Source organism: Sinocyclocheilus rhinocerous, unplaced genomic scaffold (genome assembly GCF_001515625.1).
Source record: "Sinocyclocheilus rhinocerous isolate Xijiao unplaced genomic scaffold, SAMN03320098_v1.1 scaffold68, whole genome shotgun sequence".
Lineage (NCBI taxonomy): Eukaryota > Metazoa > Chordata > Actinopteri > Cypriniformes > Cyprinidae > Sinocyclocheilus > Sinocyclocheilus rhinocerous.
In genome coordinates, this window is record NW_015666487.1 from 290,354 (window position 1) to 314,087 (window position 23,734).

At 35.5% G+C, this 23,734-nt stretch overlaps 1 protein-coding gene across 1 annotated transcript; it reads right to left on the minus strand.

Annotated features, from left to right (window-relative positions):
• Positions 1–12,709: 12,709 nt before the first annotated feature.
• LOC107732377 (opsin-5-like) lies at positions 12,710–22,147 on the minus strand. The gene is made up of 6 exons (XM_016543676.1): positions 22,001–22,147; positions 18,709–18,828; positions 15,916–16,086; positions 15,030–15,364; positions 14,706–14,950; positions 12,710–13,868 (listed from the first exon to the last, which is right to left on the minus strand). The coding sequence occupies exons 1-6, from the start codon at positions 22,119–22,121 to the stop codon at positions 13,805–13,807; spliced, it is 1,056 nt and encodes a 351-aa protein (XP_016399162.1). The 5' UTR covers positions 22,122–22,147; the 3' UTR covers positions 12,710–13,804.
• Between the last annotated feature and the right edge of the window lie 1,587 nt (positions 22,148–23,734).

Genomic DNA, 23,734 nt, shown 5'->3' on the forward strand with positions numbered 1-23,734 from the left:
TACAAAACCACAAATCTGGTCATGCACCTGTTTGTGTAGTTAAACTGAGCAATGACAAAGATGAGAAAGGTTTCCTTTCTGTTGTTTTGTTATTTTGCACATTAGGCAGATTCACTGATGGCTGTCGTCTAAAACTATACAGTATGTGTCAAATCACAAGAGTAGATATTGTTTTTGAGTGTAGCATGTGTTTTGTCTGTATTTGTGTGTTTTTTGCGGAGATGAGCAGTGCAGATGGTATACACTGTGTTCACGTTGAAGAAATATCTTGCACAAATCAATATAAAGGTATCAAGGTACATTCTGGTGGAAATGAGTATGTCTGTTATGTTAGAAGTGTCGGTTCTCTTGTCCACAGGAATATTAGGCATTGCATCAGGTGATGTTGTGTATTAGCAAAGTAGTCGATCTGGACAGTTTTGATCTGAGTTATTTTATGTGTCACAAATACATACAGCACCAGTCAAACCTGTTGGTAGCTCTTAAGATGCAACACAAAAGATAATGTGGAAAATGTAAAAAAAAAAAAAAAAAAGGGATAGTTTACCAAAAAAAATAAAATTCTGTCATCATTTACTCACTCTCATGTCATTCCAAAACTGTATGACTTTCTATTTTCTGCAGAATACATATTTCCAAGATTGTCCAAACAATGGGGTCCAAAATGGAATCAAACGAGGGTGAGTAAATAATGACAGAATTGACAGAATCATTGTTGGGTGAACTGTCCTTTTAATGTGAACGTTTCTGGAATGAACTGTGTAGATGGAGGCAAAAATCAGCAGCTCTTTGCTTTTTGCCAGTCTTATTCCCCCCACGCCTGCATCCCGGAAGCCTTTTGGCTAATGTTCTAATAATCACAAATTAAAAATATTTAGTATAAATATTTCATCAAACTCTGATTGTCCTAATCAACAGTGTAAAGGTGTAATCAAAGTAATTATATCCTTATCTCATGCAACAACAAACTGTTCTCGTGTTTGCCATGTTTCCATTGGTTCAGATGTAGATTCGAATGGATTCTAAGTCGGTCATTGCAATGTATGCCTCAACATAGACTGCCTGCCAAAAAAAAGTGGAATTTGAACCCAAAAATGTTTTAAAAAAAAAATGCTGCTAGCTTTTGTCCTGCTGTGTATACTGTACACATTTCATGATCATTGGACTGTGCAAAACGCATGTGGTAGCCAGAGCCTTACTGATCCAGTCAAACAGCTGGGTTCATTGTAGAGTCATTCCAAAGGCAGATGGCCTCTCACTGGGGAAGGTTTCGTTGACTAGAGTTTACCTGAGAGGTTGAGATACATGGACCAAATGTTTGCTATAGAAAAGTCCATTAGAAACGATAAAATGCTTCATGTACAGTGATGGTCTTAATTTTTCATTGACTGTTTAAATGTGACAGGTATTAGGCACGTCAAGGCCACCGTGTTTAGATGCAACATTCCAAACCCAGCAGATTTCATAAATATTAGTCAATCAAACTTTTATGTACTTTGTGTCTAATATCGATGACATCCCCATATTTTGTAAGAGCTATATAATTTGCGTTGGAAGAGGGCATGAAAGTTAAATACACGAAGACAAGAGATGCATAATGAAAATGATGAAAAATCATATACTTCCCAAAATAACTGTGTATGCATGTATTGTATGTATGCATGTATTTGGTTATTGTGTGTATTTTTTTCCCCTGACGTTTTGAGAGCTGTAGATGCTGGAGTGGACACTTTGTTTTAATGCATACTTGATACCATCTTCAGAAATTTGTGTTTTACTTTTTTTCTGGTGTGCTTTAAGCCAGAAGGAAAAAATGATGAATTGTAAAATAAATGTATATAATTTTCTAATTTTTTTAAGAAATGAGCAGTGGAAACATTTTTTAAGATGAAGGTCATGTTATTATAAAAAGCAATAAAGAACAAAAAAAGGAATAAAATAAATTCTAAAGTCAGTAGGCCAGTAATAACGTATGAAATGTTATTTGCATCCTCACAGGTCAGTTCTTGCCCCACTACACTGTTTGATCTTTTGTTGTTACTTAAACTAGTAGCCTACATGAAAAACCTCAGTGTAATTTTGCAGGAGACAACATCTCTCCCGGCATAATCCATTTCTTTATAGGTGGCCAAAACTGAATCTAAATTAGAAATCATAATTATAATGCAATGTGTAGACATAGGTATAGAGAGTTTGTAAGAAATTTGCTAAATATATTGCTAAAGCTATTAAAAATGCCAAATAACTATGTTGACAATTCAGGACACTTAATTAAGTTCTAATTATAACCCAACTGTGTATATTCGTCTACTAAACTGCTGGTCATATCTCTAGAGTTAAGGCTGTATAAATGAAAATCTGCATACTGTTCTTTTTGTTGTGATGCATGTTCTTGGATCAGACCATAAATCGCCTAGTCGACATTCTTATTATCTGCTTTATTTAACTTCAAAGTGGCCCACAAATCAAAGTCAACACAAAGTCACCACCGTTTTCAGTGAAACTACAGACTTCAGGCACGCAGCTACGTATTCTGAGGGCCATAAATCAAATATGCACTTTTGGGCTCAAATCATTTTGACAACAAGCATATCATATTAGATTTCATAGACTGAAGACTGTGAATCATTGCTAAAATCATTAGTCATCATTTTCATTACAGGGGACTCATTTTGCTGTACCATATTTTCTGCAAATGCAATGTCAGAGGTCAAACAACAAACAGATACTTGTACCGTTTTACTGCTCTGTGAAGGAGGAATATAGCTCACGCAACACTAATATTTCTAATATTTAAAAGCTCATTAAAAATCAGGTCAACTTCTGATTATTTAATCAGTAGCTGCATTAGGTCAAAAAAAGAACATTTGAACATTTAATTTAATAACCTTCATATTCCTAAACACAGGCGACTACACACTGACCATTTATTACACGAGCAGTGAATACTGTACATCACTGTTATTTTGTTTTTAAAGGCTTGTCCTAATTAGTCAATGTTTTGTCATGGGATTTGCTGTTTAGAATGCAAATAACAGTGTTAACATCTTTTGCTTTCTGTTGTGTGTAATTTCAACTGTATTTTACATTGCCAAGGACAAAAACTCACCGCAATACACAGAGGCACCTTTTTAATACAGAAAAACATACAATATTGTGCATTCAAGGTGATGATAAAATGGATACCAATCAGCTGTTTAGCAGACACCAGCGTGTAGTATTTTCCATGATCAGGTCATTAATACTACTACAGAGCAATAATAAGACAAAGCGCAAACCTGTATGTTGTTGTTTTTGTTGTTTTCCCTTTGGTGCAAGGCTTTTTCAGACTTTGCCAGGATCCAAAATTAACACTTTTATAATTAAATTCAGTGCAATTCTGTAAGGTGATCTTGAGCTTAGGAAAGACACTAACTATATCAGTATTCTTTCCCCCCTCTTAAACAGAAAATGCAAGTAAAATGGCTTTGATGGCTTAATAAAACAGTTACTTCAACAAAGTACATGTACAAATGTACATAATAATTTTTTTTCTCCTATATGTGAAATATTCTTCACAGTTAAGTCACCAAAATAAAAATCTGAGGAAAAAAGCAACAATTAATCTTCATATATTTGTGCAGTTATATTTCACTGCAAGGCTGTACAATAACCTACTAATTATTGCCATTGGGTTTTTTTTTTTTTTTTACAATAAAATAATGTAAAACATGGTAGTATATTTGTTATGATATGCTGTTAAAAAGAAATAAGTTCCAAAAAAGAAATAAATAATGTAAAACACAATTTCATGTCAGGTTACAAATATTTAGGACTTATACGTTTTTTCAATGCATTGGCAAATGTAACAAAAAGTTAATTTTGGATCCTGGCCATAGCAATGATATATACCCATCTGAAGTTTTCCAAGTCCATGTTTTAGTCAGATTAATCAAAACAAATCAGCTAAAACCATAAAGCTATAAATATAAATCTGACATCTTAGGCAGACATTGGTCTTATGATGTTGAATGGTTTAACAAGCTCTTCACTGTTGAGAACTTTGATTTAGGAGAGGCTACATAATTTGTGACCTCAATTCACATTATGAGCCCAAAACGTTCATGTCTTGTGTTGTATAAGCCAGCAATGAGAAGAGAAGGCAGCCTCTGTTGAATTTTCTCTAGCAATTTAAAAGTTGTTTACCACTGTATAAAGTTTACTGTGTTGTTTTTACAGTAAAACTATCATCCAGCATAATAAGTGTGAGGGCAGGTTTTAAAATATTTTTAAAGTCGTTGCTAATTAGGAGTGACTTATTGCCAGTGATCTGATTTGGTGTCTACTATTAGGAAATTTTGGCATTCATTTCTTTTGTGTTGAAGCTAATGGCAATGAAGCACTCAATGAAGATGTGTGTTTGTTATGCGAGTGCTCATCAGCTTTGTTGAAACAAAATTAGACAAGAATTAGACTGCCATGGATTGTATGTCATATCAAAGCTTTTAAAATGTTAGCTGTCGCAATCAAAGACCCACAAGTTCATAAAATATGAGACAGTTCAAAGTGCTAAATATATTTTAATGTGACCATTTGTTGTACGTATTGCCAGCAGTCAATCTTTATAAGCAGCTTATACATAATGTAAAAGGTAATGTGAGTTTTCAGTGGTACATCTAATGCAATTAGTACATACCTAAACAGTAAATAACAATAATGAGACTACCTAATATTTAATTACTAAAGATTTAAAGCAGGGCTGCCCCAACTCGGTCCTGGAGGGCCGGTGTCCTGAAGAGTTTAGCTCCAACCCCAATTAAACACACCTGAACCAGCTAATCAAGCTCTTACTAGGCATACTAGAAACTTAAAGGCAGGTGTGTTGAGGCAAGTTGGAGCTAAACTCTGCAGGACATCGGCCCTCCAGGACCGAGTTTGGGCAGCCCTGATTTAAATGGTTTTTTAACAGATAAAAAAGCAATCTGTGAGGTTTAGTTCACTGATGTCTATTTAGTATCTATGTTAGTTCTTAAAATGAAAAAAGAAAGATTCATAAGTCACCCTCAATACGAAGCAGTGAATTCTTAGTATATGGACAAAATTAACAGTTAGTCAAATCCATTTATGAGCCCAAATATGTGCAATTACAAAACATAATAGGGATGTGCAATGGTATAACAGTAACATAGTACTTTTATTCCTTAGGATCATCTCAAAGACACAAACTAAGTGAGATCTTTAGGTAAAATAGAGGTGTAACATTTTTAAAATGGCACTAAGATGAACAACATGACATGAGAAATTATGGTTAAGATACTGTGTATGCAAAAATGCTCTCTATGTCTTTTTTATTAACACATTAGTCCTAAAGCATGAAGGGTTAGTTCCCATGCTTGTGTATAACACTGTGATGCTCATACAAAGTTTACTTTTACGGACATGCTTGCATTGGAATGGGAGGGAAGCCATTGGTGTGACGTAAATGGGACGTTTGATTCTGAACCCATTTCTAAAGAACAAAACACATCAGTAGTGAAACTGTGATGCTCACAATGGCTTAAAGCTAGACAATGTCATGGTTGTGTGACCTAAAACCGCTGTTATGTAATTCCTAGTCTGTTTACTTGTGTGAATCTGAATTGTGTTCATGTAGCCCCATTTCCTCCTTTCTTATTTCTCACCGCTTTGCTCTCAGCAGCTCTCTTAATTCAATGAACTGCCGCAAATGGGTTACATAACCTATCTGCAGTGATTCTGTATTCTTACTTACTTGATTACTTCTGTGCTTTGTTTAAAGAGTGTGAATAACCCTGAAAACAGGCCCAAAGCGCAAGTCTCTCATGCAGATCTAATCTTTTCAAATGGGCGAAAGAAAGAAGAGTGAGTGAGCCGCAAGATTGATGTCACATGCTGATACGAGTCTGTTTGTGCAGTTGTACACTTGTTGGGTGTCTTGAAATTTTTGAGTTCACTGTGAAGTGGATATGTCAGACTTAAAAACATGATGTTTTAGATTCCATTCTGATGCAATGGTTTGGTTTTATCGTGTTACAGAAGGCACAACGGTAGATGTGAGCATAGCGTTAAATGAATATGTCTTCCATTAATATGGTGTTTAGTTTGTGACACGCTCCAGAACACTGTTTCATTTGAGTTTCGTCACAATTCAAGGTAGCGAGTAACGTGAACTGAATCGATCAGCCGTTTTAGATTCCATTCTGATGCAATGGTTTGGTTTTATCATGTTACAGAAGGCACAACGGTAGATGTGAGCATAGCGTTAAATGAATATGTCTTCCATTAATATGGTGTTTAGTTTGTGACACGCTCCAGAACACTGTTTCATTTGAGTTTCGTCACAATTCAAGGTAGCGAGTAACGTGAACTGAATCGATCAGCCAAAAATAGAAACCATAGTAAAGCGATCATTTAAAGGAATGTCTTTAAGTCTGAATTTATAAGATGTATGCATTTGAATGCTCTGAATATTTTCATTGTAAACTATTTTTTACTGCCTGCTATGTTGAAGCTATAAATATTATGCTGATGTACATTTTTATATGGAAACATGGAAATATGGATTTTTTTCATTAAAGCCTTTGTCTATGAAACTTCATGGCATTATGACTGGGAGCCCTCTGTGTATAATGCTTACCGGGTGGGTGGATCGGCCACCTTTCTCTCTGGCACAAAATTAGCATCTTTCTTCTCTGATGACACAGAGTGATGAATGAGAATCCTAGTATTTAACAGTGTGAATCAAATTGATTTCGTTAGTGTCATCCATAATGTAACAGTTTTTGTCTTTATAGATTGCATTAATTATTAAGACATGTATTCTAACAAGATTTATAATAACAGAGAGTGACACCACGAGGTCCGTTTGCATGCTTGTCAGCTACAGTATTTTACCCAAGGAGGTCTATGAGACCATTTCTCCAGTTCTCCAATTTTCCTGTTCATCTCATTTGCTCAGATGGTGAAGGGTCCTTGAATACTGAAAACATTTTTAGCTTAATTACTCTAAATTTCTATATACAGTGGGTACGGAAAGTATTCAGACCCCCTTAAATGACTTGAGAACTAAATCAGCCTATTAGAATGATTTCCGAAGGATCATGTGACACTGAAGCCTGGAGTAGCCTAATGGCTGCTGAAAATTCAGCTTTACCGTCACAAGAATAAATTACATTTTCAAATATATTTAAAAAGAAAACAGTTGGTTTGAATTGTAGCAATACTTCACATTATTACTGTTTTTACTGTATTTTTTTAATCAAATAAATGTAGGCTTGGTGATCATAAGAGACATCTCTGAAAAATCTTACCATCCACAAACTTTTGAACATTAGTCTATATGTATAAATAAACAAATACAACAGTTAGGCAGTGGTAAAGCATCTAAAAATATAATTAAATATTTAAATGTATAAAATACATATTTCATCATAAAACATGACTATTTTTGAAGGGCAATCAATAAACAGAGAAAGATTTTTGGGCCCTGATGTGTGGCTACAGCCTCTACCACAGGTGCTAACTGGCTAATGCTAACCATCCAAACTTTAACCCCTTAATTTTAACTTAAATTCATCTTTTGTCCCTTACTTAATATATTTTAATTAAATTTCACCCATGTGGCCATTTGGACACATTATTTCATCTTTTAAGTGTTGTATTCACAATTTCTGGTGAGTTTCTACATTTTGCCTAACTGTGTGACATTTGACAGATGCTGATGTACCAGTACATAACATTATTATCCTGGGGTACCATTAGAGCTGCCTTGCCTGCAACTCCCCTTTATGATGTGGGTTTGATTGAGACGGTAAGTCCAGGGATAAACTCAAACACGTGCTAAGAGACATGAAAGTGCAGACAGACAGGTTGATCTTCTCTCTCTGTCCCTGAGGGACTTGTCCACAGACACATGTCTCCAAGCCTTTCTGCTATGTTCGCACATGCCTCGCCTAAGGGAGGTATATTTAGTGTTTACTGTTTCTGTCTGAACTGGGATTTGGAAAGTTAAAAGTACACTTTTATGCTATTTTTATTTTCCAAAAAAAAAATGTATACAATGACTGATACAGTTAGTAACAAAAACAGAAAAAGTGAGGCGCAGTGCTTGAAATTACTTTAGCCGTGATTAAACAGTAGTGTGGCCTCGAACACCATGTAGAAGTTTTTTTTTCCCTTTAATAAAATATACATTCATGTCCCAGTCACATTTTCTTGGTTAAATAAGCATTATTTACTATCAGAAAAAGAAAACAAAATTCTATTTTATATTTTTACATTAACAATGGAAATCAATATTATATTTATTAAAGCCATGTTTGAATTTCATCAAGTTAGTTATATTCCAAAATAATAACTCAAGGCAGTAACAATTTAAACAATAATTAGGGTTAGAGTACCACGGCACATGCTCGTGATTTCCTCTACTCAAAAACAAGTCACAGCACATGCGTGTTCTGCGTCAGCAGCATCACACGCATGTGTCATGATACTCTCATTAATGGCGCCTAGGGTGACGCTGAGGAGAAGAAAGTTTGTTCACTCGGCGGCCATATTTGCAATGCCTCCGGCCAGCTCAAACAAGACCAAGTCCTATCTAAATGAATGTGGGAATCCTGAAATCTCAAAAACTGCATCAGCAACAAAATCTGAAATGAACTGCCCCATGAATGTTGTTTCTTATGCTCAAATAGCATTTAAAAAGCGTATTTTTCAGGCTAGACCAGCCAATGCGCATGCGCAGTTATAACGCACTTAAGAATGCTCATGCGCATCGGCTGGTCTGGCCTCAGGTTTCTATGGGAACCGGAGCTTATAACAGCCGCTGCAGTGATGCAATGACTTTACCAATCAGCGATTGGCTCTTTCATTTAGAAGGCGGGACTATCTCGCCATATTGCGCGTTGCAGTTTCTCCCATTCATAAGTATAGGAGTGAACCGTCTTTGCATTTCTATAGTCTTTGCTAAAAACTCCCACAGATTCTGATTCGCCAATGATTCAAACTCAAACTGATGATTCAGACAGGTTGAGATGTATCAAGCTGTTTCCATCACCATTTTATGCGCATTTTGAAGTAGCCTATCGCTTCAGAAACGAGTGATGGAAACGCCAAATTTCAAATAATTCACTAAAAAGTTTTTACGCTCGCTTGAAGTGGTTTTTGACTTGTGCGAAAAGGGTTTATGCGAATGATGGGAAAAGTACACGCATTTGCCGAGTAAATTCCTCCATGCGCATCATAAAAGTCATATGTTACTTTGCGCTATTGGACGGCAAAACCTGACTAACCATTGGACCGATCTTGTTCCACAGCATCTTAAATGTTGTTATGGTCATTTTGAAATGCCCGAGCAAAGTCTGTCATCAAAGTATTCCTGTATAATTGCCTCCCGGAACTGTTACATGACTGCGTTCCCAAACAGCATGCATCCACCTCCGAAACCAATGACTGTAATTATTTAGTTTCGTCTGCTCACTCTGAGGCGCAAGTAATTTATTATATATGAAAATTATTATATTCAGTGCCTTCTCCTACTTTTCTTAGTCATATATACTGCCAGTTCTACCAGGAAGTGACGATTTTGTTCTCTTTGACTCGTTGGATGGAAACGGTGCTTATTCGCAAATGTTTTATGCGATATTTCAGTTTTGCGCATAAGTTCTCAACTTTGGATGGAAACCCGGCTTCAGACACCACTTGCTCTGATTCGAAACAGCTGAAAATGTCACACAGGCCCTGTCGCAAATAGCACACTTCATGTGCACTTGTAGTCTTTCTAACGCTACCTTCCCTGTACTTAAAAAGGGGTCATATAATGCGATTCCAATTTTTCCTTTCTCTTTGAAGTGTTACAAGCTCTTGGTGCATAAAGAAGATCTGTAATTGTTGTGAAAGCGAAACTACTTTGTTTCGCCTTCCAAGAGTGGACAATATCCGCTTCGTCATGCCTAGAGCTGATCCGTGCTGGCATATTTAAGGGTGGATAATTTAATCAGTTGTTTATTGCAACAATACATAATACAATAACGTTGTCTAGTGCTCTTATGAAAGTTTAAAGCATGATTTGTGAAAATGTAACTATACTGAATGACATGGCATAGAAAAAAAAAAACTAAAAATAAATGATTTCCAATCTTTTGAAAATAAGATATGATAAAGATATCGCTGAGTCTAAACTGCAACTTCCTACTTTATTAACTTTCTAAAGTGTCAAATTAAGTGGAAAAGACAAGTCCAAAACGCTTATAATAGCCGGATCTGGCAACACGGTGGCTGCACCATGCGCTCTCACTCACAGCGCACAAGAGTTTAACAGCAAATTAGTCATTCAAATAACAAATTTTATTTTTGAACATGAAAAATTTACATAAACACAGCTATGAGGCTGGCCCGTAGCTGGTTACGGGCCTGCTGGAGACTACTGTTTCCTTCAAATTTATAAGTGACTTGATGTCACCAATTTCTGCACTCACACTTTTTTATTTTTTGCTGTTTTTAAAATACCTTGCCATAAGTTAATTGAACATTTCCTCCCTGTTGGGCATTGTCTGTCAAACAGCCTATACTTTATTTGACAGGAAATACGGACAATCAGACTTTTTTTTTTTTTTTGCCATTTCCATGTAACATGCCATTTTTTTTCCTGCCAAATAAACAAAAACAGATCTTTTTAAACAAATTTTATTCAATGTTTTGATCATTATTGTAGATACACTGACATTACATTTTCTGACATGGATACACACAAATGAATTCATAACTCCAGCCAACTATCCTTTGTCAACTGTTGAAAGTGAATTTTTAAGTTATAACAATTGTAGTTCCAACACGCAAGCTGATGAGCACAATAAGCAAATTTCAATTTTCAAAAGCAAATTGATTTGGTAACATGCAATAATCAACAGATAACATCATTTGCGGGTTTACAGTAAAATGTAATATCAACACAGTAACAGAAAAACATTCCAGCCTGTGGAAATGAAACATTAAAACCCTGTTTACCATATTGCTAATGACTTTTGCAGTAAAACTCTACCTTAATGAGGTTAAAAAAAGAATGTTAAAGAGAACATGATGATAATGGATCAGCATGTATTCTGCACTTGCACAAAAGTTATGACTATATTAGCAATATACTGAATGTCTTATATTGTCATATTCTGATATTACAGATTTAACTATTTCAGTCTACACTGAATGTTGTCATTTAATCAAGGTCCTGTATTAAATTTAACTTACTGTAACTACAATGAAGAGATTACTATTTATGCCAAGACATCTGCTGAAGACAAAAATGCTGATACCCTCAGGGCCGGAATCAGTGCATTATATCAACTGACTAATGCAATGGCATTTTAAAGTTGAATGCACCAGAACAATGATTTGTTACTTGTGACAGGCTTTATTGCAGTAGCAGAACCCTAAAAATAGTATAGAAGATGCATTGTGCCTCACGCTTGTGAAATATGCAAATCTTTGGTATTCTTCAATCTGCCAGCTTTATTTGCCTCCCAGATCACCACTTAGATTTAGAACACTTTAGATGTCCCATGTTACATCAATTCACATGGCAATGCATTTTCTGGTTGGTTCGAAGTGCTTCCCTTGACCATAAGTAAAAACGTACAGGTTTGATAATAAAGCAAAATGTTATTTATAGTAGAATAGTCTATTCTTTCATTTAATGGCGATTTCGATTTCTTCTTTAAAAGCTTTTTTGTAAGGTTTATCGGTCTTATTCATTGACAAGCCTGTCAGATCTGATTGAGAAGGAGAGCGTATCCTATCTACCTAAATGAAACATGATAGGTTTACCTTTGGTTTCATTATATTTTTCACTTCAGGTTCAATGTGCTAATCATTCTATATACTGTACATAATTCATCAAGCTGATTAAAGCACATGATACATGAAAAGGCATTCATTTCAAGTCACAGTTAAAGACAATGTGAGAGGTGGCTTTTACAGCCTTCAGTGGAAATTGAAGGGTCTTTTAGCATATTGTCTGGTTGTTATTCTGGCTCCTGCGTGCTGTAAACTGCATTATGACAAGGACAACAGAAGGCAGTCAGTGAGGCGTCCAGTGCATTTTCTACTTCCTGCAACTGGGGCATTGATTTGCAGGGGAAGTCACCCTCTCCGTCACAACGGCATGGAAGCATCAGAGAAAAGACGTGGACATTATACTGAACTGCTGAAAAACTGCTGAGGGAAATCCAACACCATAAGGCTCAGCTACCAACAGACTGTGAGGATTTGAAGAAGTACCTTGGGTAATACAGTTGTCAGAGGCTCAGGAGATAAGAATGGGGAATTTAAACCTGAACCCAACAAGGTCAAACCTTGCATTTGTTGAGAGCACACCACAAAGCTGCTCATTCAAGACCTTTGTGAACAATTGTCTGAGCTACATTGCACAAAAATGTAATTTCTTTCATTCAAAAATATTTGTCTTCATTTACTCAATCATGGTTAAAAGCTTTTCAGATTGTGGTTCACTTTTTCAAAGGGCTAAAAAATTACTCTGGACATTCTGCTAAATACTTTGCCTTCCAAGAAAAGATATTTCTGAAATATTCGCTTTTGTTTATTTAGGTTTTATCACTATACACTGTAAAAAAAAAAAAAAATTCAAATACATAAAGGTTAATGGAGTGTGTCTTACAAAAAAATAAAATAAAAAATAAATACAATTTCATTTTGATAATATGTCTACTGAATAACCAAACCTCCAGTTACAGAAATATTTCTGGTTGCCATTCAGGTAAAACAGTGATCTGCATCAAAATAAGTTTAAACTATTTAATATTTAATAATAATTAGCTATCATTGTGCTAACATTTTGTTTTGAGTATTTACAAGCTTCTCTCTAATCAATCATCATTATACAGTCAATGTTCATTTTAGGCCCTTTCTGACATATGCTAGTCTCGGCTATTTCAAAAAAGAAACACTGAATATTTTGTAAACCCAGCTTGCTACATTATTAACTGTTAGAACTTCCATTAGTTGTCCAACTTCCACAGAACGTTTATAATATTTGTGGAAAACATTTAACCACACTAGTACCTGTAAACAACTTCTCTTTACCAACTGTTCACTTTCTTTTAACCTTAGGGGCTTTCTGCAGCTTGATAACATGCAAAAGGTTACTAAGAATGTTAAAATGTTAAATGATTAAAAATAAAATGAAGAAAACACAAAAATTCTTAAGACCATGAACTGAATCTTTGGAGGACACCTTTCAATGTAAAAATTCTGAAGTATATAATCATTGCACATGCCCCAAAACTATCATGGTACGTCTGTTATAATAATGTAAAAGAAATTCAATGGTCTGAATCAGTGCATCAGTGTCCATTCAATTTGATAATAAAAAAAAATACTACTAATAATAATAACATTATGCACACATGTTGTCTTTACGGTATATAGATATCTATATATTGTTGTTTTTCTGTGACCATGCTGTTGTATAGATGTGAGCGTGACACAGACTTGTTGAAAAGCGAAGCCACTTTAGAGTTCAAGCAGATGATTTAAACATCGTGGTTCTGAGAATGCTGGAATACAATACAAACAAATAAACAAAAAAAATATATAAAAATGAATCCTATTTAATACTTAATTCTTTTATACACACACAGATCAATTTAAGAGATGTGTTTGCAGAGTATGTGAAGTTGATGGCAGTAGGAAACAACAGCAAAGTTAAGCGGGTATGAACTGTTGATGTCTAAATTCAATTGCACAATAACAAATTGTCCAGTGTGAGTCGGGCCCATTGTGAGTTCCTGTCATTTCCTCATATCTCAATTGGAACTTCATTGGCTGCTCTCTGTTTCAGGGAGGCAGAGATGGAGCAGAACCTGGGAAAAACAAGACAGCTACATTCAATAGTCTTCAGTCAATCAGTTGCTTTTTGTTAAGTTTAGCCTAATCCAGTCATACTATGACAACAATCTTTCAAATAAGCATTCAAAAAATGAGGCAACACTACTTTACAGTGTCCAAGCTTGTTAACGCAGAATGCCAACGAAACATGTAAACGCATCACATTCTTGATGCATACCAACAACGCTATAAGGACAGATGTTTTTGCGTTCAGAAAACAGAATTCCCATCCCCTCAAAGAGCTCTGCAAAACCAAATTTGCAAAACAACTACTACCATATCGAAATATCAGCAATTATGCAAAACATATTTCATAAGAATACATGGTCTTATGAAACACTATGTGTTAACACTAATGGAACAAGACAGAGAGCGAGACGCGGCAAAGCAGCAAAAAACATCCACCCACAGTAGTATATGCATTTGCATATTGTGCTTGATTCATAATATAATGACCTAGTGCAGAGGAATCATTTATTAACATTTATATAGATTTACCAACCCAAGTATATCATGTCCTAAATAAAAGTATTTTAAAGGAATAGTTCAACAGCTATACAGTTTACAGTAATTCACAAGTAATTCTGACCGCACCCATTCAATGCAGAGGACCTGTTGGTGAGCATGTGATGTAATGTTAAATTTCTCTAAATCTGTTCAGGTGAAGAAACAAATTTTGGATGGCCTGAGGATCAGTACATTTTCATCAAATTTGGGTGACAAATTCCTCAAAGGATGTGTATATATATATAAAAATGTGATCAGAAGCCAGTTTATCCCTCATTCCTCTAGAATTTGAACGTTGCACGTACCTTGAAGTCTTGTAGTGTTTCTTTTTCCTCCAAACTTGAAAGCAGGAAGATTTTGCACAGTTCTTCTTACAGTCAATGACTTGATATATGATTGGATTGTACATAGCAGAGGACTTGGCCAGCAAAGTTGGCACAACAGAGACTGGGATAGGCACTGAATCAGGCTCTCCAAAAGCAGACACCACTGACACCACAGCATAAGGGATCCAAGCTATTAAAAACCCTGCGCAGATCAACATCGCCACCTGGAGGATGCAAATGGAACCATGTCAAAAATGACATGGCATTTCCACATAGCATTTCTGCTTATTAAAACGCACAAACCTTAGTCAACTTCATCTCCAGGTTGTGGTTGTTCTTATTCCGTGTGTCGAAATGAGAGACTTCTTTGGCTGAGGATTTGACCTTGAAGATGATCATGACATAGGAGAAGACGATGATGCCGGTGGGGAAGATGAGACAGAAGAAGAGCATGCACATAACAAAGCTCTGGCCAGACACCGAGGCCTGGGCCAGCCACCAGTCCAGCGTGCAGGAGGTGCCAAACGGCTCAGGTGCGTAGTTGCCCCAACCCACCACTGGCATGGTGGCCCAGAAGGCAGCATAGATCCATGTAAAAACCACACCGAGAAAGGCATGACGCCGTTTGAACCATGTACCTGATTGGCAGAGTGAACTGATGTTAGTAAAGCTAACTAAACGGCAGCTAGAACGATCGATAGAACGACAGATAGCTAGAAATACAGAATGACAGACAGATAGACAAACAGAACAATAGATAGACAGAGATATAGAACAATAGATAGAAATAGACAGAAATACAGGACAGACTAACAGAATAGATTTAACAGACAGACTGACAGATACAACAGTAAAGAACAACAGAGAGGCAGATAGAATGATAGAAGGAACAACATACCGATAGAAATATCGAACAACAGATAGAATGACAGACAGAATTACAGAACAATAGAGACAGACAGATACAAAAATAGATATAACGACAGACAGACAAATAGAAACACAGAACGACAGACAGAAAAAAAATAGATAGAATAACAGACAGATAGAATGCCTGTCACACACAACAATAGATACAATGACAGATAGGTGGATAGAACAACTGATAGAAATGCAGAATGATAGATAGACTGATAGACAGACAGAATAAGCAGAATCACAGATAGACAGTTAGGCTCATTGTAATTACCATATTTTAAATGACAGATCTTCAAGTAGCGGTCTAAGCTGACAATGGTCATCGTAATGAGACTTCCGCATCCGAAGAAAAAGCCAGCCCAGCCGTAGTAGCGACAACCCTGCCAGCCAAACAACCAGCGATGGGCAAAACTAGACACTATGAAGAATGGCTTTCCAGTGACTGACAAAACATACAAAAAGAACTTGATGTTAAACAAGCCATAAAAAAAAATTCAGAAGCAATTATTACTGACAAAAGAATACTTTTGTTTTCAAGTGAGCTCTCAGAGGGCAATAAGAGCACTGCAAAGACTGAACTGCAAACTATGATGTTACGATGTTTCTTAAAATTTTGCAACAAAAATTTTTTATTTATCACTCCAAACGGCTCTTTTCCAGTAGATTTCATATCTTTTAATATAATTAATATCTTTGATTACTGTTTGTATCTAAAACGACCTAAATTTACATTTGTTTGAAATATGATGCAGATTCTCATTAATACTCTCTGTAAACATATAGATTACATATATGTGGAAAAAACGAGGAAGAGTCCAGAGGTGGAAAGCACACCATGACCCCAAGTCTGCGTAAATGTGACGCAGAGTAGTCTGCCTTGTGCATGACTCCTGGGAAACCTCATTATTTTTAAATACAGTGATGCCATCCTGATAATAGTCTTCTTCAATGGCAATTGGGAAGTAACTATTGATTTGAATCTGAGCGCTTAAAATGATAAATCATATCTGATTAAATTTCTTGTCCCTCACACTCACGCACAATTTTTTTTTCTATGTAATTTACTTTCTTCTCTCCCAAATAATATGCAAAGGCAGCTATAAGTAAGCCCTTTGTAAACTGATTCTCTCGAAAAACATTATTACTTTGTTTGATCAAATGCTGTGATTTTGGGGTAGGACTGTCGACTGACCAATTGCAGGCAGAGAGAAACTTGTTTGGGAAACTTATTTGAAAACAGTCATTATTTTTGTCAGTGGCTCAGATAATTACACTCCCCACCTTTAATTAACTGGAATGAACTTTATGAGCTACACGGTAGGTAGTTTGTTCTGCAAATCTTAGAAAGTGAGTGTTTAAGGATGATGGCGACTAAACAGATTATGCACTTTACAATAACAGTACATCAGGGGTGTCCAACCCTGCTCCTGGAGAGCTACCGTCCTGCAGACTTTAGTTCCAACCCTGCTCCAGCACACCTGTCTGTAATTATCAAGCAACCCTGAACACCTTGATTAGCTGGTTCAGGTGTGTTTGATTGGGGTTAGAGCTGAAATCTGCAGGATGGTAGCTCTCCAGGAGCAGGGTTGGACACCCCTGCAGTACATGAATAATCATGCACTAACACCTAAATTAAGTATTATTTAAATATGAACTAATGATGAGTTAAGGCACATACTAATCAATAACTAACATTACCTACTACACCATGAGTCATATGAATTCATGTGTGTAATAAACATGTACTAACATGTATTCAAGGTGGTCATTAATCACACATGAATTCATATGACTGTGATTAAAGTTAGTTCTTGATTAGTACATGCCATAATCATCGTTACTTCATGTATTTAATTTAGAAGTTAGTAAATGATTATTCATGTACTGTTATTGTAAAGTGTTGCGAAAAATGATCTATTTAAATGAAAACTGAGCTGTAAGCAGCATGCAATACTCTAAGAAATGCTGGTTTATTATCAGGGATCACTGCTCCCCTGAGGAAGCGACACTACACACCCACTAGGTGGGGCTAGAATTCAAATTTTTGAACGAGAGGAAATGTTTATTATGAACCAGGAACAAAGGCCAGCACATTGGAATCAGCGGTTCCTTTTTACTGGGGTAAAAGCCCCAGTGAAATACCTCTGTGCCCCATTAAAATTCTACTGATAAATTTGTCTAATGATTGAGGTTATATTTTATCAACTTGAAAATAATTTCCCCTGCCAATATTTCAGCAATCATGTCATGTGTGTTTTCTATTAGCTGTTTAGAGCCAGAACTAACAATGCCAAATTTGTGAATGAAACATGCTCTAATCAATAACCATAAGCACTTTATGATTTGTATTAAAACTAACACAGACTTGACTTTATATTGTTATATAAAGGCTACAGTAAACTCTTGGAAACTTTACAACATGCCGCCATCATCTTTCCAAATGTATGTTAAATATAGATATTATTGTTTTCATTCTTATTGTATAATATTAAAAGCTATCATAAAATATGAATTGTTGCTTTAAAAAGACATTCAGATTTAAACAGAGTAACTACAAATTATTTACTGTTGGTATTTATGTGAAAAATGAATCACCAGAGTAATCTGAAGGAAAAGAGAGTCTTTACATTTTTCAGGAGTCAATCAAGGCATTAAATAGATCTTTTGTTCATTTGTGTAACCTTGTGGCTTAAAAATCTGTGTTTGATTTACACAAGTGTGTAATTTCAATAACAGCCAATAAATCAGTAAGGGCAGTGACAAGTATCATAAAAGAGGCAGCACTGAATAACCTTGGCTTATTTACTGCCACACTGTCTATTCGGAACATAATACCCAAAGCCCAATACAAGCTGTACAAACTATACACTGAAAGCTTTATGTATGTATCTTCAACACACACACACACACAAAGGCAGAAGATCCTATAAACAACAAAGAGATCCTTTCTGTTATGTAATACATTCACTTGTATTCCACTTTAAAATGAATTAATTTTTGAAAAGCACATCTGACAGATGAAAACAGTATTTCAGCAGCATGACATCAAGTCTTTCAGTCTCACCTGATATGCCAAAGTCGAACACAGCCAGATTCAGCGTCATGAACTCTGGTGGCTTTAACTTGCCCTTCCGTTTGATGGTTGTGTATATGACATAACCATTTCCAGTGGCTGACAAGATACCTGTAAAAACATAAGACAAACTGTAATACTGCATGTTTTCTCACAAAGATGTAACTGCACACACAATACATAATATCTGGGGGGAGGGGGAATCAAAACAAATTCATTACCTTTTTAAACAGTAAACACAACTACAAATGATGTGCAGACTGATGGTATTTTTAAAATGCCAGAAAAAGTAAGTCTTGGACCTTGGGAAAAAGCTTTTTTATTCTTTCCATTATATAGAGTCCTTTGCGTCAGTTTGAGAAGCAGGTGTTTAATGGTTGTGTATTTGTTGAAATACAGTGGCTGCATATTAAGACTTCTGTTGTACCAGTAATTTTTAGAGAACTAATAAGAGTTGAAGGTTACTGGTTATCCCGTTTCCCAGTGAAAGGGCAAAAAAAAGGTCACTATAACAAAAGAGCAGTGTGATAATTAGTCATTTCTGGTTACAACCACATGCATTCAAATGAAACGATGCTCCCATTCATGTTATTCGTCTTTTCTCTGTTTTGTAACTAGATGACCACATATGTGCCTGCTAAAATTTGTCCAAAAAGAGCTTTCACAAAATTGTATTAAATAAAACAATCACTATCTATCACTCAAAATCTTATGTTCAATCCATAATGTCCAAGGCACCTTTATGAAAATCAAATTTCCAATGCAGAGGTCACTTGTCCTTTTGTGTCAGCTGACTGATGCAACATTTAAGAGAAAATACTTTATTTCATGTGACTTTTCAATGAACTCTTTCAATTTTGTTTAGTCTGCTGTTCTCATATGATCGTGAATCAATGTGCATGGATCACACACATTAACATCACTAACAGATACATTGTTTCAACAGTTATTGCTCTTAAAGGGACAGCCCATCCATAAATGAAAATACTATCATGTTGTCCAAAAGTTACCTACCAAATGATCTGAACTGAACCCTGTTCATCACTGGCATTTGTTGATCTGTATGTGTTACTGAGAGTAAATGTCTACTGCAAAACCTTCTGACTGATCTCGTGATTCAAACGGAGGAGAACAGACTGTGAAATACAACAAGGAAGAACTATTGATTCAGTCTTTCCCCTGAAACACACACATCTTTCAGGTCAAAAAGGAGAATTACATGGAAATCTCGGCAAAGGAAAATACCTTAATTTAAAAAAAGGGATGCAACGTCCTTCAAAGAATAGCTTTTATACCACGGTTATTGATGGATGACTGGGCTATAAATGATGTTGTGCTGAGCAAAAAAAGGATTTTTTAATTACATTTTTCAAAAGCGTACTGCGCAAAAGACAGACATACATTGGCAAACATTATCAAATTTAATTTTTCAAAAGTGTATTTCGTAAAAGACATGCAGTGGCAAAACATCTGAATTATTTCTAACAACTATACAGATTGGACATAGCAATCATTCTCTTGGAGAGGTCATGTCAGTTTTAGAAATGTTTATTCTGGTTTAGAGAGAAATTCATGAAAAGAATAAAAAAAGGGGGAAACAAAGACCTCTGCAATACAAAGTATTAAAAAGTACAAAAAGAATATGTCACCTTTTATCTTTTTTGCTATTTCATGAATTGTTTTGCATTTTATTATTATTACTATTTTATTTATTATTATTATTATTATTTAAACATTAAATTTTTTCCTGAAAAGCCAATAAAAATACACCCCTACAATAATGTGTTCAATTAACTAACTTTTTTTTTCTGGCAAACAATACTACAGTATGTACCTACAGAGAAACTGCCATTCAAACATAAACCCACCCACAAAAATATTCAGTGTAGTAAAAAAAAATTAACCAACCAGGATCTCCCCTGTATGTAGCATGTAACATGGACTAAATGACACTGCTCAAAACAAACTCCACTATATGACAGAGGATGACATCTCAATGACAGCGTGAGAGGATTGAACAAGTCTCAGTGTCTCAGTGACTGTCAGTTTTTAGCTAATTTAAGTAAAAGTTACAAGTCAAGTATTGGTTCTAAGAATTCAGAATGTGTTTACTGTAGCTTCTGCACCTTTTAGTCTTTCTTAAACATTTCATTTAAATTGATAACTTTTTCGATTCAGAAGGAATCAAATACATGCTGGTTAATGTACCTGTAGGCATTCATTGTGTCAGTACAGTCACTGAAAAATCTCTGTAATGTGCTTATATAATTTATATGTACACATGCTACTATTGTTGGTCAATACAAACATCTTAAAACGCTAGACACATGCTTTGATTTTTAATAACCTCAGAGCACGCTCACACACGACAAACAAGACAAATAAGCTGAAAGAGGAATATATGGAATTTTCAAGATACATTTTTAAAATGCATAACAACATCAGTGAAATAAATATGTATGGTAGGTGTGCATTCTTCCGATATTGAATTCAGCAGACCAATACAATGGACTTCCTGGACAAAAATAGCTAATAATGAATATCTGAGAGTCAAAGATAAAAAATTGTACAAGGTTCTCATTAAAATGACAAAAATAATTAGGTGTCTCTGTGAACAGTCTAATGAAATCCATCAATTTATTAACAAAACATGGAGAATCTTGCAGAATCTTTTCTCTTTTGCCAGTAGTACACATGGCAATGGTGCACACATATTTATTAAAAACAAATGCATTAAATACATATTCAGCTATGTTACAGTTCTTGGGTGGGCTTTATTCATGATGAACAATTGGGGTTTGAACCCATTGTTTTAAAGATTATATCAATGTGTCTACTCCCAAGACTGTTCATTAGCACATAGGCCCTACCAACCAACATGACGTTAAAAATAAGTGGTTCTTATGCAAGCCAAGGATGTTATATGTTCAGGCAAGATTAAGTAATACAATAAATCTAATTGCAAAACCCGATTATCTGACATCACTGAGAGTCATTAAAATATCTGATGCTTTTATCATGCAATTGTTGGTAACTAAAATATAATGAAAATTTCAGTATGTTAAATTCACTACAAATACTTGTTTGAAGACATTTTACAAGACAAACTTCTTAAAATCAACAAGAAATAAGTACAATCACTAAAACTCCAGACATTCTGCTGTAACCTAAATTAAATATTCGAATTCAAATGATTAAATTATTATTTCTGATCTTATCCAAGACAATTCACATGCTGCTTATAAAGAACACTTTCACATGAACAACGACCTTGTGCACTTACCGATGATAAGGATGTAGAACGCCGCCACTATGTCTGCCTCCCTGGACAGCTTGGAAGCAAAGGGATCTCCTTGAAGAAGGTAATGTGGGACATAGCCCAAAGGGATGGTCTCATTCTCCATTAGGGCCTTATTGAGGAGTGTGATTACTTTCCTGCAGAATAAATGGGAAAAAAATTCAAAACAAAAACGAAAACAGAATAATATTTGAACTCAGTTTGAGACATAATCTGGAGGGGAGCCATATCCAACAGCTTTACAATTCAAAAACCTGCTGCCAATCTTCTGAGGCTCCAGATTAAGCTCTACAAACCCCCTCATCTCTTATCGGCTACTGTACATGAAGACACTCTCTTCATATCTGTAATCAATACATACTGAGTCCTTGAGTGCATGCATTTTCATGAAAAATGTTCATATGTAAGCAGCATGAAGATACAAATTAAATATATATCACTGCCCCTCACAAAACGGATGTATTTGAGACAGTGGTGAAAAATGGCATAGGAATAAGACATGAGTTAGACCTGCTAGCCATATAATTTCTCAGCAGTTCCTCTCAGCAGTAAGTAGAGCAATTTCCAAGGTTTAATGATAGGTCTTCTAACGAAGTGCAATTTAGCACTATATCAGACAAATCTTGCTATCATAGATAAGTTCTACATATATTTACAGAGATATTACTGGCAATACTGAAACTGATGCTTGTCCAAATGATTACCATTAGTGACTTAGCGAAATCTTCTCTTTCCATTTGGTCAGTCCTTTCAAGATATTAATTACACGTAGTTCTGGAATAAATACGATGTGATTTTGTGTGTGATTTTTGCACCTACCTCTATCTGTCCTATTTATACCTTTCCAATGTCAATCACAGTAAATCACATAAGGTTGCTAATTACTGTAACAGCAGGGGTTTTCTTTAGACACATTCATTCATTTGACAGTTCCAAATTAAATGATCAAAATGAATTAAATCACAGAACAGAAAAGTGATACTGCAGAAATCCAGGCCCTCAAGCAATACCAGATAAAACCACTTATCTAGATGGACTTATCTATAAAGATGATATTTAGATATAGGCATATCGTTTGATTTGGTATCTTGAGGTTTGCAGGAAACTTGCTGTCTGTTAATCAGTAAATTTATTTATTCATTTAATAATTTAGATTACTAATGTGCCTATAAACTGCTTCTTGGCAGTCCTTGAAGGGTTAGTTCACCCAAAAATGAAAATTAGGCTGTGTTTTACTCACCCCAGAGCCATCCTAGGTGTATATGACTTTCTTCTTTCAGACGAATCCAGTCGGAGTTATATTAAAAATTGTCTTTGATCTTTCAAGCTGTTTAATGCCACTCAGCGGGTGTTGCAAAATACTATCATGTTGTCCAAAAGTTACCTACCAAATGATCTGAACTGAACCCTGTTCATCACTGGCATTTGTTGATCTGTATGTGTTACTGAGAGTAAATGTCTACTGCAAAACCTTCTGACTGATCTCGTGATTCAAACGGAGGAGAACAGACTGTGAAATACAACAAGGAAGAACTATTGATTCAGTCTTTCCCCTGAAACACACACATCTTTCAGGTCAAAGGCAGTGGCGGCTCGTGGATTTTAAAATAGAGGAGGCACACTAATTGTATTGGTCTGGGATCCCTGCTGAGTATTATAATTATTATTATTATTATTTGCTTAACCACTTTAAAATGGCTTTTTGGTTGCTTTTAGTCA

Excerpts from the sequence above, each read along its gene's own strand:
- LOC107732377 (XM_016543676.1), bottom strand. The coding sequence starts at position 22,121 with ATGGAGAATGAGACCATCCCTTTGGGCTATGTCCCACATTACCTTCTT. Across the intron at positions 18,829-22,000 it reads GTTCTACATCCTTATCATCG|GTATCTTGTCAGCCACTGGA; the intron begins GTAAGTGCACAA and ends ATGTTTTTACAG. Across the intron at positions 14,951-15,029 it reads TGGAGATGAAGTTGACTAAG|GTGGCGATGTTGATCTGCGC; the intron begins GTTTGTGCGTTT and ends TGCATCCTCCAG.